This window comes from Zonotrichia albicollis, chromosome 5 (genome assembly GCF_047830755.1).
Source record: "Zonotrichia albicollis isolate bZonAlb1 chromosome 5, bZonAlb1.hap1, whole genome shotgun sequence".
Classification (NCBI taxonomy): Eukaryota; Metazoa; Chordata; class Aves; order Passeriformes; family Passerellidae; genus Zonotrichia; species Zonotrichia albicollis.
In genome coordinates this window covers 5515970-5530607 of record NC_133823.1, presented here as the reverse complement: position 1 = coordinate 5530607, position 14638 = coordinate 5515970, and the positions used below count along the sequence as shown (strand labels likewise).

The 14638-nt window shown below is 51.0% G+C and overlaps 1 protein-coding gene across 2 annotated transcripts in view; it reads left to right on the top strand.

The window, feature by feature from the left end:
- Positions 1-8334, top strand: part of LZTS3 (leucine zipper tumor suppressor family member 3) — a 47697-nt gene extending 39363 nt beyond the window's left edge. For both annotated transcript variants that reach the window (XM_005495264.4, XM_074540570.1), the window contains exons 2-4: positions 881-1372; positions 2900-3730; positions 4838-8334. In XM_005495264.4, coding sequence (XP_005495321.2) covers positions 920-1372; positions 2900-3730; positions 4838-5551 — 1998 coding nt within the window. In that variant the 5' untranslated portion in view covers positions 881-919 and the 3' untranslated portion in view covers positions 5552-8334. The remainder of the gene's footprint in view (positions 1-880; positions 1373-2899; positions 3731-4837) is intronic.
- Positions 8335-14638: the final 6304 nt, after the last annotated feature.

The window sequence follows — 14638 nt, the reverse complement described above, 5'->3', positions numbered from 1 at the left end:
ATGGAAATTGTGTTGCTTAAACCTTGTGGTTTCATCCCTGAGGGATGTGCTGGAGGGAGCACTTGTATGAACCAGGACCAGGGATGGAGACATTCCATACCGACGGGAACGCAAACTTACTCGAACCTGGGAAAAGTGACAGAAATCATTCAAGCTTGGGCACAGCACATGGTTGTGTGTCACCAGTGCCATAGAGCTGTGCCTACTAAAATCCATGCAACTTACTCCCCTGGGAGCCACAACCCTTGGATTGAGAAGATTTGGGTAAAATAACAATGGGTGGGGTTTGGGGAATGCTGCTCCTCCATGGGATCTGGGGCTCCCACAGAAGAGGGGAACCCCATCACCTGTGGTATTTGCTGAGTCCCCAGGACAAATTGAGAATCTGACTCCATGTTCTTAGAAGGCTTATATTATATTTTATTATTATATTATATTATATTATATTATATTATATTATATTATATTATATTAATAGAGAAAGGATCTTACAGAAGGCTTAACAAGATACTAACTAAAAACTCGTGACTGCTTCCAGAGTCCTGACACAGCTGGCTGTGATCAGTCATTAAGAAAAAACAATTCACATGTTGGATAAACAATCTCCAACCACATTCCAAAGGAGAAAAACACAGGAGAGAAAAATGAGATAATATTGTTTCTCCTTTTCCTCTGAGGCTTCTCAGCTTCCTAGGAGAAAATCCTGGGCAAAGAGATTTTTCAGAAAATATGACAGTGACAATCAACAGGATTTGGTTTGAAAGGGCACAGCACTTTTTTTCAGAAAACAGTGACAATCACCAGGATGTAATTTCGATCTGCAAAAGGGCACGTCAGACAAAAATCACCTAACAACCCTTTTTCCCCCTCTTTGTCCCAGTGCCACTGAGCTGCGCCTCCACCTCACCCCGACGCTGCCATGGCCACGCTAGAGACGCTGCCCGTCCTCAGTGACCCGGCCTACCCCAGCGCGCAGAGCTTCCACGGCTTCGCCCCGCGCTACTCGCAGACCATCCCCCGGAGCGCCATGGGGAGCGTGGGCAGCGGCGTGGCCAACGACCAGGAGTTCGCCATGAAGAGCGTGGGCACGCGCACGCAGAGCGGCGGCCGGCCCGCCGAGGGGCCGCGCAACGGCTACTCCGGCCGGGACATCCCCCACCGCTACTCGGGCGAGGAGAAGACCTACAAGTCGGAGAAAGTCTCCAACTCGCTCTACATCAACGGCGAGGCGCGCAAGAGCGAGAAGGTCAAGGTGGACATCTGCGGGAACGTGACCGCCAACAACGAGAAGAACCTGCCGCCGCCGCCGCCCCAGTACCGAGAGCCCGGTAACCCACCAAAGATTTTGCCGATTTCCGGCAAACTGGACCAGGTGAGGACCTCCTGGAGCAGCTGGGTGGCCATGGCACTTCTCTGGAAGCACAGGCCAGGAGGCTTTGCGCGACGGCGCAGTCTTGATGGTCTCATTTTTGCTTTGTAGATTTTAATGTAGAGATTATATAATTCTTACGACTTTCAGGGGTGTTGTTTGTTCTTGAGGAACCCAAGAGCACGACCACAAATCTTCCACACACAGCTCATTTAAGTCACTGGCTGTTCCAGCTTCCCTGAGATATGTTTACCTCCCTGAAGGATAGGGAGGGAGCTGGAGTTGGCCCCTGTTTCAGCATCTGAGTCCCATTCTTGTTTTGTGTGTTTTGTGCCTTTTATAGGCAGTTTCCAACCATGCACTGACACCTAAAGCTGTTGTTTGAAAGCAGCCACGAGCACCTGTTCCCAATCCCAGTCCCAATCCCAATCCCCCTTGAGAAAAAAAAGCTTGGGAACTACCCCCATAAATGTTATCTCCCAGCCCAGCCCATCCTCATGGCTCATATTGGCTTCAGGGAGCAAAATCTCCCAGGCCTGGAGGAACAGAGCCCCAGCAGTGCTTTATGTAGCCTGCTGCTCTGCTCCAGTGACTTCCATAATTTGTGTCCAGTATTATTGCTGCAGCATTTGGTGGCCTTTTCTCCTGGGTTGTTAATCCAACAGCCCCTGCAGTCCATCTCAGTCTCACACTTGGTCTCCAACCTCCAATCTGTTCAGTGGGGCTTCTTCTGTTTCTCCTAAAAGGCATTTTCAAAATACCTTTGCTTCCTCCAGTTTAATTTTCACCTAAAATCCAATCTGCAGTAGGGGAGACTCAATTCCATTTTGAGGAAAATTTTGTTTCTAATGGTGCATTGATGAGGTGAGGAATGTGCAAGGCTTTAAAATCCTTTCTAAATCCCTAACAGCTGTGGTCTATTGTCCCCCAGCATTGCTTATGCCACAGAAAACACAAATTTCAAATGAAGAGCAGCTCCAGCATGTTCCTTGCCTGGTGTCACTGCTGTCACAGCTCCTACCTGCTCCTGTGTGAGGACAAGCAGGACATGAGGTCCCCACAGGCACAGGTCACTGCTGGCAGGAGGGAGATGTGATTCTCCTGAGGGCTGCTAATCCGAGGGTTCAATTCAGCTTTCAGCAAAAGGGCAATGCAACCTCAAGGCTAGAAATATAAACAGCAGAAATTAGAGTTATTTTTGGTCAGGTCTGGTAAGCAAGGGGAAGCCCTCCTTGTGAGCAAGCACTAAGAGAACCTAAGAAGTATTCTAGAGTAAAATCATGCAGGTTTGGGGTGAGTCACGCAGGTTTGGGGTGAAAAGATTGTTTCCTTTCAGCTAGAGGAAGGGAAGGCAGTGTTGCCCTTTGAGTGACCACAGGTCCCTCATGTGCAACCCCAAATGTGTAACAAGGTGGGATAAGGAGCCAGCCCAAGCTGCATAACCCCCACCCTTCACCAATGTGTCTCTTTTATGTGTTGCTACCGAGTCTCCTGCCGTGTTTGATGCCTCCTTCTTTTTCCTTTTTGCAGAGCAATGAGCCCTTAGTTAGACCCTCAGCCTTTAAACCAGTAGTTCCTAAAAACTTCCATTCCATGCAGAACCTCTGCCCGCCACAGAGCAACGGGATGGCAGAGAACAGAAAGAGCTTGAACCACGCCAACAGCAATAGCCCGTCCGCACCCAAGGGCGGGCTCGACAAGAGCAGCCTTAACAGGACTACAAACCAGGGCGGGGGGCTCTCGGATTCGGGCCGTAACTCCCTGACCAGCCTGCCCACCTACGGCACGGGCTACAGCCAGCACGTGGGCCCCATGAGCGCCTCCACCAGCCACATCAACCGCATCGGGACCACTTATGTGGAGAAGAACATCGTGGGCTACAACGGGATATCTACCTCAGACAGCGGGCGGTCCTCGAGCAAGAGCACCTCGTCCTTCAGCAGGCTGAACCATCTCAACGAGACCATGCCCTTCCACTCGCCCTCGACCGACGACATCATCCAGGACCTGGAGGACAGGCTGTGGGAGAAGGAGCAGGAGGTGCTGCAGATGAGGAGGAACCTGGACAAGAGCGAGGCGGCCATCTTCCAGGTGTTCGAGGAGAAGCAGAAGATCTGGGAGAGGGAAATGGAGGACCTGAGGCAGAACTATGCCAACAAGTTGCAGCAGGTCTCCAAAAAGGCGCAGCGGGCTCAGCAGGCTCTGCAGCTCCAAATCTTCAAGCTCCAGCAGGAGAAAAAAAAACTCCAGGATGACATGGGACAGCTCCTCCAGCAACGAGAGGAGCTGGAGAAGAAATTTGTGGCTTTCAAGAAGGAGCAGGCTGAGTTTCTCCCCAAGATTGAAGAGACCAAGTGGGAGGTAAGAATGTTGTTGTAACAGGCCGTGAATGAGGTTTCCATTGTGGGATCTGGTGACCCAAAGTTCCTCCCACATGCCCACAGGTAACAGCCATGGGTTGGTGACCTCCAGGTAACAGGTGACACCTGTCTGAGCCCCAGGCCTGCTGATTTCAGTTAAGCTTAAATAAGCACAACTTTTTTGTGCACACCCTCCTGTGCTGGTTAATAATTTGACTTCACAGTCTGGTCACTCCAAGTCATGACATTCAAATCCAGTTTCACGGAATACAGGTCTTTCCACACAGGTACTTGTGCCTGCCAAAAATGGGCTTAAGTCTATTTTAATTAAATTCTTTTACCATTTGCATTTGGGCAAACCTTGAAACCTGTTTTCAGATATTTGCTTTTTTTTTTAAATTGAAGATATAAAAGCAACTGAGCTAAGAATGACATTGATAGCCATGTTTACCTCATGTTTTCCATTGTAACACACTTTTTTTTGGTTGTTAATAAGTTGATCTCTCTTAAAAGGCTGGAAGACACATTCCTCTTTCTAGTTCTCCTGTTGAGTCCTACATAACTTTTTCCTACTGTTCCTATTTTTAGAACATTTTATCAAGGTCTGTTTGTATAGCCAGTGCTAACATACCGTTTTTTCAGCTTGATCATGTGAAGAATTTTAATCCTTCCATGCACAGGCTAGAAACTTTAAATTTATCAAGAGTGCAGAGGCAAAACATAGCTCTAGAATCCAGACGACCTTATTCTGCTAATCCTGATGGAAAGTCAACGAAGCTGGGATTAATTAGGCTCTGAAATGTGCCGTTCGCAGATGTTCAGCAGAAGGTTTGGGATCGAGCGCTGTGGGTTTGTGGGTGGGAGAGGAAGATGAAGGCAGGAGTGAAGCATCGCTGGTGGGGACCACATCACAGGGCTTGGCTGTTTGGGCAACTCCAGCTGGGAACAGCATCAGATCCCTGAGGGAAAAAACACAGAGGTGGGGACAACATCTAGGTCTGTGGCATGGTGAGGGCTGGGTTCTTGGGCAGGGTCATTTAATGGGCAGCTCAGGGGACAAGCAGCTCCTCACTGCCACCCACCAGCCTCACGAGTGCTCTCCCCACAGGTGTGCCAGAAGGCAGGTGAGATCTCCCTGCTCAAGCAGCAGCTGAAGGACTCCCAAGCTGATGTCTCCCAGAAGCTCAACGAGATCGTGGGCCTGCGGTCGCAGCTCAAGGAAGGCAAGAACTTCCTGCGGGAGAAAGAGGAGCAGATCCTCACCCTGAAGGACTCCTACAGCTCCAAGAGCGTCAACCTGGAGATCTGCGAGAGCGAGCTGCAGAGGAAGATGAGCGAGGTCCAGGTGCTGAGGGAAAAACTGAACCACTGTGAGCTGGAGGTCTCCGGCCTGAAGCGGACACTTGCCAGCATAGGGCCCACGGGGTCTTTTGGCGGGGACCTCGGGGACAAGCTGCGGGGGGACCCGCTGGCCTGCGAGAGCGACGAGGCCAAGATGCAGCGGCAGAGCGAGGACAGCGTGAACAGCCTGAGGAGGGAGGTGGAGAGGCTGCAGACGGAGCTGAAGCTGGAGCGGCAGCAGCGGGAGCAGCAGGTGATGGACTTCGAGGAGGAGCGGCGCACGTGGCAGGAGGAGAAGGAGAAGGTCATCAAGTACCAGAAGCAGCTGCAGCTCAACTACGTGGAGATGTACCAGAAGAACCAGCTCCTGGAGCACAAGGTCAACGAGATGAACACCAAGGCCACCAGCCCCCCACACACCGAGGAGAAGAAGACATGGACTCCCTCCAGGCTGGAGAGGATAGAGTCCACCGAGATCTGAGGGGGGGCCGAGGTGACACGACAGAATTTTTTATTGCTGTGCATGTACTACCTACTCAAGCCAGAGATCTTCCGAAGGATAACGCGCTCCTGTGGGAGCGGTGTGAGTGTGCTCCCACCAGGCTCCATCACCCTCACTCTCCACTTCTGTGCTCCGTAGGTACAATAACTGTGGATGTGCGTTGGTTTTCTATCGGCAATGCCACATCTCGGCTGGGGTTTTTTCCTAGTACAGCTGGTGAGGGTCAATTGGCTCTTTTGTAATCTGCCCTGACTGTTTCTTCACTAGAGGCTGCCACCCCCTCTCCTACAATTCACCCTTCTTTGGTTGGTTGTTTTGGAGGGTTGTATTCAGTTTCTTTGGTTTTCCAAGCAGCAAAACAGTTCAAAGTGGCAGGTTTGTTGTTTTTTGGGTTTTGGTTTTTTTTTTTTCCAGGACGTTTTTAGCCACATTGGCTAATGGAGCAAAGCTCTTGGGATCACGAACAAACTCAAGTGTTCTGCATCAAGTATCCTGTCTAGACAGTGGTCTTAGTGAAGTCAGTGCAAGCTTGGCCACTGATTTCAGTGAAACCAGACATATCTCTACCAGACGACTCCCTCTTGCCCTGGCTGCAAGAGGTTAGGACATCCTTGAGGAGCAGGATGAGCCTGTCCTGCTAACAGAAGCCAACAAGGAATGATGTCCCAGCAGGAGCCTCTCTGGAGGCTCAGCAGAGCTTAACACATGCTGCGTTTTCACTTCCTTGTGGTTTCCTCCTGCAGTTCCACTCCTCTCCCAGGCTGTGACCAACCCTGGGAGCAGAAACACCCTCCCACCTCTGCCTTGGCCCCCTTACTCTATACCCAAGCTGGCTACAGCAAGAGAAAAGCTTGAAAATCCAAGCTAGTTTCCCTTCCCAACAGCCCCCTTACTTCCCAAAGTCAATAGAATCGAGGTTTGGGGAAGCCTCCAAACCCATGGGATGTTTATGCAAACTGAAGCTTTAGCAATCTGCCCCAGCAGCGGGCAATTGTGCCACCCTGTCCTCAGACGAGTGACACCTTGGTGCACTCTCTTGGGCCAGGGTCTGCTTAAAAACAGCACTCGAGCCTCACTCAGGAGTTGCAGGGGGGGCACAGCAGCATCACAGCTGGATTGCAGCAGTCAGCCTTCAGTTCTGCCATTCCAAACAGCGCCCACAGCCATCCCACACCCCAGGGATGGAGAGAACAACTCGCAGGCCTGGCTCAAGAAAATACTCAGCTACTAACTCTGAGCATGAAAGAAGTCATAAGAGGGGGAAAATGCTTAAGATCACGCAAGTGCTTATGCCCTGGCAGAATAATAAACCGAATCCTACGTGCACAGTCACTGAGGCAGCAAAACCTGGCATTCTGCTTGAAAAGGGGGGCGAGGTGAGCTCAATTCTTCTGTCATGGACAATTTTTTACCACAAGTCATAATAAAGAGAAGAAAAATGTTGCAAAGTGGAGTTTGCACTGGCCAAAGGATCAATAGGAGTGGGGATTTTGGCTCTTTGCCCTGGGGAGCAGCTAGAAGAGAAAAGTTAGGATTAGCACTGGGATGTCTTGAAATGTCTTGAGGTGACTCCAGGGCAAATTTGGCCAGATGAAATTTCATGTGCACACCAAGGAAGAACCTGAAGGCATTGAGGGGCTGAAGACCTTCCAAACAAAAGCCCTGAAGCTGCACATTTTCCATGTTCTGTCTACCCAAAACTCTACAGTTCACATCCAGGTGTGACCTTTGGTTTGAGAACAAACATTGTTGTGATGAGCTCCAGCCTGAGCAGAGTGGAGGATGCAGTTAGTCCCACCAGCCCAAGTCATGGGACACTGCCACTGGCCAGGAGCTGTGGTGGCTGCCAGAGACCACTGGAGCCATTGAAAATTGAAAAGTGCCAAGACCAGGGCATTTCAAGACCCCAGTTGAAAGCTCCTCTCTTTTCCCACCACTTCTGCCCATATCTTTGGAGCTAGAGGAAGACAACTCATGGAAAACACCAGGGCAGCTCAGGCTAAGCCCCTTTCCCTGGACCAGCCATAAAAGGGAGGTTAGGTCAGGTTTGACCACTGATGGTTGTGGGGAAGAGTCCTACTGCAAATCCTGATGATCTCCAGCACTCTTGGACATCAGCCCAGCAAGGAAGGAGCGCAGCTGCCTGCCAGTGCCACACAGCTGCAGACTTGGCCATGGCAGGGCAAAATCCACAGGCACCTGGCCAGGCACATCCTAGAGCTTCCTCCATGTCATACTCCAGGCCTTCCAGGCACAATCAAACATCCCACAGTGGCAGGGCTGGAGATCTGGTGTCTCACCTCCCAGAGCAGGTGTTTGGTGTCTGCTCTTGTGAAGATTGTTCACCTTGAAGGAGGAAAGGCCCCCTCCCTCCACCTTCCTCACTGCATCACATCGATCCAGAGCTTCAATCCAGATCTGAGACCTCGACTGTGGACATTCCCTGCACGACAGAGCCTTGCAGACACCCACTAAGACACTCTGCTGATAGTTTTCCCTCGCAAGGGATTGTCCCAGGATCCCCCAACTGTCCTGCAGAAACCACCCCACCCCTGCTATGGTGACAGAAAACACAGATGGTTTTGGGAGCCAAACTGCCACAAAGGATTCCTGTGCTTCAGGATTCCTCCCCACTACTGGATGTGCTGCTCCCCATCAAGTCCTCTCCCCTGTGCCAACAGAGATGGAGCAAAATGATAGTGAGACACCTGGATTCCTCTTGTCTGTGCCCAGGTGGAGCTCACCTGGCTCTTTCCAGATCTTTTTACACTTTCACAAGTTGATTAAATCTCCCATCAAAAGCTTCATTGAGGCTCTGGGGCCTTAGCCCTGGGTTAGGACAGCCAAGGGGTGCCAGGCTGGTGTTAGGGTGACATATCCTGGGAATGGCCAAGGAGGCTGGCAGTGTATCTCTTGGAGGCTCAGGCAGGGCTGATGAATTGTTTCTGTCCCATGGAATTCCTCCCAGAGCTTGGGTTTGACCAACCCCCAGCTGTCTCCTGCACCTTGGAGCTGGTGGAATTCAGTGTGACATCCTGGCTCTCGTGCCATTCTCCAAGTGCTGCCCCCAAAATCCTCTCTAACCTGCACTGGCCACCACCACAAGCTGTGGCCATGAGGGTCTCAGCTCAGTTACCCACACATGGGGTCCACAAAGGTATCTGGAATATCTGGGATACCCAACACATGCATGATCCGAGATTTTTGGGAGAGTGGTGGCAGTCCTGGAGCAGCTCTGGTGTCACAGGCCCCCCATGTACAGAGCCCAGTCATGCTCCAGGCACATCCACACAGCAAACAGAGGACAGTGATCAGCTCCAGAGGCTTCCGCCCATGAGGACGTGGGCTAAGCAGGGTGTCCTGGTGCCAGGGAAGGTCTCACTCTGCAGTGAGCAGGGCTGCTTTGCTCCACCACCATTCCAAGGCTGGCTGCTACCACTGTCCCAGCAACCCAGCTGGGCTGATCCCAGCACTCCCCTCTCACCCCCAGGGTGAACACCACAACCAGGGCACATTGTTGTGCCCCACACAGCCCCACTGAGCTCCTGCCACTGTCTGCTGGCAGCTGGTGGCCCCAGTCCTGCTGTCACTGGTGGTGGTCACTCACCTCCAGGTTTCCACGCTCCAGGGAGGAATGGAATTGTTGCTCTAACACTGTTGTACAGAGAGAAGTGTATTTGGATGTAAATAAGAGCCCAGCTCTGTGTGTTGATGATTAAAAGGAGACAAGAAGGCTCTGTGGCTTCTCTGTTGGCGAGCGAGGCTGAGCGCTGCACACAGGGTGCTCAGCACCCTGACCTGGGCCTGGCTGCACTGGGAATGGGCTCCAGCACCTCCCAGGAGAGCAATCCACTTGGGATTAGCTCAGCCTGGTGTCCCTCTGTCCTGCTGTGATGCTTGCTGTCACCCTGAGCCAGGTTTGCAGCGACCCCCTGGTTAAGGGTGCCCGCCTGGTGTCACAGCCAGACTCCAGGCAGACAGTGGTTCCCAGAGTGTCCCCCTGAGCTCTGCCCACCATGGCAAGGACCATCCTGCTCCCCTCCTGCCCCTTGCAGTGGCACTTTACAGCTCGCTCAAGGCAGCGAGCTCACGAGCAACGTGACCAAAGATCTCTGGAGAGCGCTGGGCTCCATGCCTGGAGCTGTGTCCCGGCTTTCCTGCAGAGACCTGTGTCTGGTGGGGGCTGGAAAACAGGAATGAGAGCTGGCAGGGGACTTGATTTCCCTGTGTCCCACCTGAGAATGTCTGCAGGTCCATGAAGGCCTTTCCTGTGCAAGATAGGACAGGATAGAAGGGAGTTCCTGGGTGAGGTGATTGTCCCCAGTTGGTGACACCAGTATCCTCCACAGCCATCCCAGTTAGCTCCACACCTTTCCCATGGAGAATATGGACTGTCCCTAGGAGTTGGGATGGATGCCATTCCCTTTCTTCTTGAGGAGAAGAGAGGATGCACACCAAGTCATGCATCTTCTTGTCTTCAGGCAACTTCATGCCTCTCATCCTCAGAGCAATAGGTCAGCAGCAGACACCACTACAGGGTCCAGCCAAATGTTCTGGTTCAGTGGGAATGTCCAGGAAAATGAGCATCCTGAGAGCTGGTGGTCCTGCTGGCTGCCCTCTTGGTGTCCTCTTCACAGCTCACCCCAGGGCATCCTCAGCACCCTTACCAAGGAACCAAACTCCCAGGTGAAGGCAGCGTGTTCTTCACTTCTCCTGCTTGGGGTGTTGAAGGCATCTCCACCCACCTTTGCTCCAGGAAGGCTCCTGGACCTGGCAGGAGGATTTAGGGGAGATCTGTGCTCCTGCAGGTGGGTGTTCAGGTGGGTCTGGGCCTTGGGGAGATGCCTCTCAACTGTGCCTCTGCTCCCCAGCCATTCTCAGCCTTCTCCACTCAGTCCCTGGGATGGAAGAGACCCCAATTAATTTAACCCAAACCTTCAGTTTAAGCCTTGAAACCCCTTTATATTTACTGTTCTCCATGACCTCCCTTGCTAAAGATCTGTCTATCTGTTGCCTGCTGCTCCTCTGCCCCAGCTCTCCAGGCTCTCCTGCCTCTTTTCAGATCATCCCCATCCCACTGGAGCAGTCAGGGCCTCTCCCAGTGCTCTCCCAGGTACATCGGGACAAGCTGGAGTTACAGCCCCCACTGGGAATGGGTGATCCCAACCCTGCTCTCAGGAGCTTTCCAGAACACTGATGCTCTCCTCTCTGACATCCCCAGGGATTTTGGGGATGGATCCATCAGCCCTGCTTTGCCTCCAAGGACAATCTGGCTTCCTGCTGAAGGACATTCCCATGGCCTGCAATCCTGTGGGATCTTTGCACGGGGATTCACAACATCACCACCAGCTCTGGAGCTCCCTGGTCCTTCCACCCTCTGGAAAAAACAGGGGTCTGAGGGGTCTCTGAGGTCCTTAGGGGCACACAGGACCCTGCAGTGTACCAAGGGGGTGGGATCACATCCAGCTGTTTGCAGATGTTGGCTTCCCAAGAGGATGTTCCTGTATTTTCAGGGTAATCCTCCTCCCTGGTTCTCCCAGTGATGGGAATTGTGTCAGCTCTGGGGCCTGGACCAGGCTGTGTCCCCACAGCTCTTTCACAAATCTGTTTTTTCTGGCAGGAAGTCTCTGCTTTCTGTCCCAAAGCAATAGGATTTTCCAGGGAGATTTCAAAGGGACTCTTCCCAACTCTGACACCTGCAGGCCAGCCAACATTCCTTCAGAACTCCAGCTCTGGCCTCAACTCCTCTGGAAAGGGATGCAAGGTCCAGTCTGGCTCTGAACAACCACCTGGTGGCCTGGAGAGCCCAAAGCTTCCCACATCCAGCAGGTGTGACCCATCCTGTCACTGGGCAGGAGGTCTTCTCCACGTGGGAGCCACTGGGGTGTCTGAGCTCACGGAGCCACCTTCAGTGACAACCAGTGGGACACTGTGGCCATTCCTGAGAGCCTGGGAGGAGAAGATCCCTTCACCCCATGGCTGAAAGGAGCAGAACAGGGGCTGGCAGGAGCATCCCAGCACCACCCAATGCTGCACCCCCGGCTGATGTGTCTATGCAGTCCCTTCCCAGGCAGAGCCCAGCCCAGGGCTCCTCCAAGGTGTCTTCGTTTGCACTCTCCAGGACCTGGAAATCGCTGTGAGCCCAGAGGAGCCGCTCCGGGCACCACCCCAGGGAGGTTTTCCCTCGCCCCAAATCCCCATTTTAGACGTGGCTGAGTGCAGTTCCCCAGCAGATGCAGAGCTGTCCCCCCAAAGCTGCCCCGGGGGTGTCCGACCTCACCAGCAATAACAGGAGCTCTGCTGGCCGTGTCCCACCGCAGCAGCTCCTGCGGGACACATCCCGCACGCCCCGAGTGTCACTCCAGCCCCAGCCTTGTGCTTCTCCTCCCTCTTGTTTTTGATGCCTCGGTGGCTCCCTCTGTCTCTTTTTCCCTCTCTTTTTCTCTCTCTCTGACTGTGAATTCAAACCAGAAGTGTTCTGAACTCGACTCTGTTACTGTTCTGTCTCTGCGTCGACTGTTGCTGGTTCTCCGAACTGCGTTTCAACGAGACTTTGCAAAAAAAAAAATCTAAAACATCTAAAAAAAACCTAAAAAAAAAAAATTCTCAAAAAAAAAAAACCTCAAAAAAATCTTAAAAAACTCTAAAGAAAAAAATCTGAAAAGGTAAAAAAAAAATCTTAAAAAAAAAATCTTTAAAAACCCTGAAAAAATCTTTTAAAAATCTAAAAAAAAAAAAAAAACGGAAAAAAAATCTTCAAGAAGTTCATAAAAAAATTTTTAAAAAGTCTGAAAAAATCTAAAAAAAGTATTTAAAAGTAAAAAAAAATCTAAAAAAGTATATTAAAAATTCTTAAAAAAAATAAAATTTATATATATATAAATATATATATATATGTACTTGGAAAAAATAATAAAAATATTTTAAAAAAAGAACTCCATAAAGTCGGGTGTCTCTCCTGTCCACTTGGTCACTTCCAAACACTGTTGTCTTGACTTTGCCTCTGGTTAAGTGTGTTTAAAGACAAAAGGTTGAACAAAAAAAATAAGAAAAAAAATTTAAAAATAAAAAGAAAAAAGAGGTAACACTCACCATTCTGGGATTTTTGTACAGCAAAGGTGTATCTGTTTCAGAGGTTCTTGTTAAAACTCCACCACAATTCCCAACTCCCTGCTGGCCTGTTGTCTATTCCCATTGAATTATCCAGATGTGAAGAGCTCCTGCCTTTGCCATTTTCTACAGTGAATAAATATATAAATATATCTGTACAGAGGTATGTATATATATAAATAGACATGCAGATCTATATGTATACGTATCTCCAGCTCTCCTCTCTCCAGCTGACTGTGAAGGATTTTTATTGGGCAAAATAAAATGGAGAAAGGCCCCGTTTTAAAAACAGGACTGTGTGGTTTGTTTGTGTCACAGCTGGGAGAATTGGGGAAAACTAGGGGGATTTTGGGATGGATCCACTGCTGGGAGAAAGAAACAGAACCAGGGGGATTTGGGGATGGATCCACAGCTGGAAGAAGGGGACAGAACCAGAGGGATTTAGGCGATGGATCCATAGCTGGGAGAACCAGAAGGATTTTGGGGATGGATCCACAGCTGAGAGAATCAGATGGATTTGGGATGGATCCACCAAAGGGAGAAGGAGGGAGAACCAGGGGGATTTTGGGATGGATCCACAGGTGGGAGAACCAGGGGGATTTTGGGATGGATCCACAGCTGGGACAAGGAAGGAGAACCAGGGGGATTTTGGGATGGATCCACAGCTGGGAGAAAGGAACAGAACCAGGGGGATTTTGGGATGGATCCACAGCTGGGAGAAAGGAACAGAACCAGGGGGGTTTTGGGGATGGATCTGCAGCCAGGAGAAGGGAGCAGGACCAGGAGGATTTGGGGGATAAATCCACAGCTGGGAGAAGGAAGCAGAACCAGGGGGATTTTGGGATGGATCCACAGCTGGAGTTGTGGGGGGAAAGCTTCACCCTGGGTGAATCAGCACATTCCAATCCAGCTGCAGAGGTGGGGAGGCAATTCTCCTTCCCTCTCCTGGAAAAGCCACATCTCCCAGTGGAGCATCCCTGATTTCCCCAGCACGTGGCTAAAGGAGTGGAACAAACTAAGAACGCACCAAATTCGTGTTGGATCCCAAATGTTGGGGGTGAGGACCCTAGGCCAAGGCCTATCCACCTTCCCTCAAGCAAGGAGGAAACGCCACATCCAAAACCTCCTGCAGGTTTTTACTCAATTCAATCCCACCCAGCTCTGCCAGCCTCACTAAAAGCAACAGATAAACATTGTTTTTCTTCAAAACCCAGCAATTCCAGCACATTTCCCCATGGCAGAGGCTTTATCAGAGAGGTCTCCTGCCCTCTGGTGACAGAGGTGAGGCAGGGATTCCATCAGTTTCCTCAGGTTTAGAGCCTGAGGTGCCATCAGCCAGCGTGGCTCTTCTCCAGAGCGCTGGGGCCTCCTGAAAACGGCATTTCCTCCTGAAAACGGCACTTCCTCCTGAAAACGGCATTTCTTCCTGGAAATGGCATTTCCTACTGAAAACGGCATTTCCTCCTGAAAACGGCATTTCTTCCTGGAAATGGCACTTCCTCCTGAAAACGACATTTCCTCCCTTGCCAGGGCACAAAACCTCATCTGAAGGAAGAGGTGGACAGGAAGCAAACCTCGTGGAAATATCAAGAAGGGACACAAATGCTAAGCAAGGCTCAAGGCAATATTTAAATAATTTGCGAGTGTTGAAAGCCTGCAGTTGACAGGAGAACATTTCTGGCAGCAGTGGAGCTGTGATCATTGGAAATACTCAAAATCTGTGAGGACACAGCCCTGGCCAAGGGGCTGTGGGTGGCTCTGCAGGGGCAGGAGCTCAGGGCAGAGCTCCACAGCTCCAGAATCCCCCTGCTCTCTCAGTGATGGGTGTCAGCTCACACAGAGCCTCCTACACACCCCACACCAGCTTGGGGCTGGTGCCTCCATGGTGTGAAAAACATCAATCATCTGTTTTTAAAATTCTGAAAGTTTAATAGTAATAAAATGGTTATAAAAATA